The sequence below is a fragment of the Ornithodoros turicata genome, chromosome 6, assembly GCF_037126465.1.
Source record: "Ornithodoros turicata isolate Travis chromosome 6, ASM3712646v1, whole genome shotgun sequence".
Taxonomy (NCBI): domain Eukaryota; kingdom Metazoa; phylum Arthropoda; class Arachnida; order Ixodida; family Argasidae; genus Ornithodoros; species Ornithodoros turicata.
The window spans coordinates 40,370,213-40,374,696 of NC_088206.1; the positions used below are offsets into that span (position 1 = coordinate 40,370,213).

The 4,484-nt window shown below is 48.1% G+C and overlaps 1 protein-coding gene across 1 annotated transcript; it reads left to right on the forward strand.

Moving 5' to 3' along the window:
* The first annotated feature begins 3,019 nt into the window (after window positions 1–3,019).
* On the forward strand, window positions 3,020–3,811 carry LOC135398520 (uncharacterized protein K02A2.6-like). The gene has a single exon (XM_064629924.1). It carries the CDS (start codon window positions 3,020–3,022, stop codon window positions 3,809–3,811), a length of 792 nt encoding a protein of 263 aa, XP_064485994.1.
* Window positions 3,812–4,484: the final 673 nt, after the last annotated feature.

The window sequence follows — 4,484 nt, forward strand, 5'->3', positions numbered from 1 at the left end:
CGCTCACATCTAAATACTACGGGACTATCGAAGGAGAAATTCAAACATGTATTGCCTTGCAGAATACTAATCCACATTCCAAAACACGTGCTATATCACTCTTCTCAGCAACTAATCCCTGCTTTGCCTTCTTAGGTTCTAAAATGTCTCCTTGTTCGCTCGACTCCCAACGTGTAAACAAACTCAGACGACGGAAACTGTTTGCCTATATTTCTTAGTTGATCTGCACAGTATGAGATGACCAGCAGACAAAATTGATTCCGCCTTCATGAAACATGTCAATTTGTGGGTATTAAACCTGAAACAGATGAAAATAATTCGGCCGACACCGCATTCCCAATGCTGGCTTTTCTCAGAGACCTCCTTCCGTCCGCAACCTTGGAAGTTTGGGGCGCCACCTGTAGTTCATTGGAATCGCGAATAGGCTTAAGATAAGAGACTTTTATTGCTTTAACAATTAGCACTCCTTTGAGACAAGATAGCAGCGCATTCTAACGAACGCTACAACCCTTACATTGATGGAGGCATCCAACACACAGGCACCGTACAATTTGAGACGATCTCGGTTTTTCTTCAAAGCCCGGAGACATGATCTCTCTATCTATACGACCAAAGCGAAGCAACTGCGCATGCTTTATCACTCAAAGGGTTGAGGCTATATTCCCTTTCCTTCTTCCAGCAAACAGGACGCTCTCAAGGTCAGATAAGATAGTACAAAGGCGATATATTTTATTGTGCATCGCAAATAGATGTCCGTATTATTCGCGGGGATCACTATCTTTTCACATTCTTTCCTTGAAACGGAAGTCAGTGGCGTACAAGTAGGCTAAGTTTGTACAGAGACTATATTTTTTATTCAACATGTAGAGAAAGCCGATATTATTCAATGACAGAAACAATATTATATCAAAGACGAGAAACGAATTTAATTTCATCAATTTTTTTTTTAATATTTTGCAACAGAAAGTTCTATATAGATGAACCACATAGAAACACCATATGTGAAACGCAACTCAGAAATATGAGGCATTCCCAACTCAGAGATTATTTTTACTTGTGGTGACGCGACTACCAAGATGAAGATGCGCGAGAGCCCCATATTCTACTCTGGCGTGTGCCAGTTATTCTTTGAGTTCTTTTGCTGTTGAAGCCTTGTCTGTTTCCTGTTCAGCCTTCTATTAAAGAGGTTTGTTGAACCCACCCTACGGTTATCTCAACTGGCGACGAGGATGGGATTTCACGGAAGATGATGGGGGATGAGTCTCGAGTTATTTCAACCGGAGCAGGTTCGGATGATGGTGTTCGGCGGTTTCGCAGCCCTGGAACGTTTGATCCTGACAAGGAAGATTGGAACCTCTGTGAGATCAGGTTTCTAGCGGCTATACGTGTGGCAAGAGTCACGGACGATGCGGACAAGAGTGGACTTCTAATTTCGTCGCTGAGTCCGGCAGTCTTCAAGCTGCTCTATAACCTGCTGCAACCGAGGAACATCATGGAGGTACCTTTCAAGGATCTTACTGCAACGTTATCTGACCATTTCGCTCCGAAACGGTTCAAGGAGTTTGAGAGATACAAGCTTTTCTCAAATTGTCAAGAGGACGGTGAGTCAGTGAAGGATTTCGTTGAGCGGTTGTCGGCAATAATTTCCCGCTGTGAATATGAAGGAGAGTCTGACGTCCGAGCATGTTCCCTGATGACAGCGTTCATCGTAGGCCTCCGAGGTCAGCGAATCCGCGCGCGACTTGTTCTGGAAAAGACCTTGACAGATCCGACTCGCTGAAAGTTTTCCGGCCGCGGAGGCAGAGTCGAAGCAATTGCATGCAGAACTCTCTGTGCACAAGGTGACAGTCAAGCCGGAGAGCAAGGAACGATGTTTCCGGTGTGGAAATTCAAACCACTCGCAAGAAACGTGCAGATTCCGCAAAGACGACTGTCATGCCTGTGGCAAAACCCGACACATCTCGAAAATGTGTCGTTCATCCGCTTCACAGGGAACGCGGAAGAAAGGTAAACATTTTCGGAAGGTGAAGCTTGTGACCGACGTGTTTCTTGCGGACGACCAAGACGGGAAGTTAATTGCTTCAGCCCTTCGGCATCGCATCTGCCCCAGCCGTTTTCCAGCGTACCATGGAACAGGTGATCGCAGGGATTCCTTCTGTAGCCTGTTATCTCGATGACATCATCGTGACTGGCCGAAACGACCAAGAGCATCTGGAAAACTTGTTGAAAACTCTGGAGAACAAGTTTTGTCACGTCTCCGCGAGTTCCGCTTCACTCTCAAGAGGGAGAAATGTGCCTTCCTGCAGCGGCAGGTTGAGTATTTGGGACACGTGGTTACTGCGGAAGGTTTCCGACCACCACCCAAAAAAGTATCAGCGATTTTGAACATGCCACCGCCAACACAAGTTTCAGAACTGCGGTCATTTTTGGGGCTGGTACAGCACTACGGAAAGTATCTGCCGTCTTTGTCCGATATTTGTGCTCCACTCAACAGCCTACTCAAAAAATCGACATCTTGGCAATGGTCTGCGTCCTGCGTAGATGCGTTTGAAACAATCAAGAGGAAGCTCGCCTCCGCTCAGGTACTCACCCATTATGATCCACGGAAGGACATATTTCTGGCGGTGGATGCTTCTTCGAAAGGTATTGGGGCCGTCATCTATCATCGCATCAACGGCGAAGACCGACCGATTGCGCACGCTTCGAAGACACTGACATCAGCCCAGACAAAATATGCTCAAATAGAACGGGAAGCCCTTGCTATTATTTTCGGCGTCCGAAAATTTCATCAGTATTTGTGGGGACGGAAGTTTACACTCTTCACCGACCACAAGCCGTTAACTGTAATTTTTGGGCCCTCAAAGGGCATTCCCGCGACAACGGCGAGTCGTCTGCAACGGTGGGCCATCATTCTAATGAGCTACGCGTTCGACATACAGTTTAAATCGACGACGAACATCGCAAATGCAGATGGCCTGTCTAGGTTGCCCGAAGGTCCCGATCTGGAGTCTATCAGCAAATGGAAGAAGGTATTTTCAACGTTGTGGACGAGGAGATTAATGCGGTGCAAGATTTTCGCATGCACACTCTTCCAGTCAGAGCTAAGCAGATTGCTGAGGCGACTCTTCAGGATCGATACTTGAAGGAAGTAAAAGAGTACATTGCAAACGGCTGGCCCGAACGCGTAGAACAGGAGTTGGTTCCGTACTGGCAACGACGAGCTGAACTTACAACACACCGTGAGTGCGTTCTTTGGGGCCTACGCACCGTTATACCTCAAAAGTATCACGCAGCCCTTCTGGATACGCTCCACGAGTGTCATGTAGGACAAACTAAAATGAAGATGTTGGCTCGCTCATATCTGTGGTGGCCAGGACTGGACAAAGACATTGAATCCAGAGTGAGAGGTTGCGATCAATGTGCGTCCGTTGCAGCGCAAGAGGTTCCTGCGCCACTTCACCAATGGGAGCCACCGGATAAGCCGTGGTATCGTCTGCACGCAGATTTTGCGGAGCTTCATGGGAAGCATTATCTCATAGTCATCGACAGTTTTAGCAAGTGGCCAGACGTGAGGACTATGACAACAACGACTGCAGACAAAACGATAGACACGCTCAGAGACATCTTCACTCAAAATGGGCTCCCTGAAGTTTTCGTGACGGACAACGGACCTCCGTTCACAAGTCAACAGTTTCGAAAATTTTTCGAAGATCAGGGAATTCACCATGTGCTAACGCCCCCTTACCATCCCCAATCAAACGAATTGGCAGAGAATTTTGTGCGGACATTTAAGACTGCTCTGCGCCGTTAAAGCGGAGGGGGAAGGGAAAGCATAAGGGAATTCCTGTTCAAGTACCGAGTCACTCCCCATGTGACCACAGGGTGTCCACCCTGTGAGCTTCTCAATGGCAGACGCTACCGCTCTGTTTTGGATCTTGTGCGACCACCTGGACCAATCCCTCCGGTGATGTTTTCAGGTGCCAGGGAACGTCAAAAGAGATGTCATGACAGGCGAGCGCGCGACAGGTCGTTTGAAAGCAACGCAAAGGTGTGGATGCTGGACCCTCATCAGAAAGGTCATTGGAAATGTGGCACTGTTGTGGACAAAGAAGGATCAGTCATTTTCAAGGTTCGGGATCTTTCTGGGAAGGTGCAACAGGGTACACAAAGACCATCTCAAGGCAAGAGAGTCTTCCGATACCTGGGATACTGAATCACTTCCCAAACCCCCGACAGAACATGAGCCACCGGAAGAATCAACATTTCCTCTACCCTTCCCGGAAGTTGAGGACACTTGCAGTGAGGACGGCCACCACCGTACGACGCAAGATGCCCAGCCGTCTCAAGTGGCAGGAGCTGCTCCTTCAGAAGAAAATTCTCCTTCTTTGAGTACCACCACACGTAGGTATCCGGTCAGGAGGCGTCGGCCGGTAGATCGGTACCAACCGGCTTAAAGGGGGAGGTATTGTGGTGGCGCGACTACC

What these genes read in the sequence shown, in the direction of transcription:
- LOC135398520 (XM_064629924.1), top strand. Translation starts at nt 3,020, where the DNA reads ATGGAAGAAGGTATTTTCAACGTTGTGGACGAGGAGATTAATGCGGTG.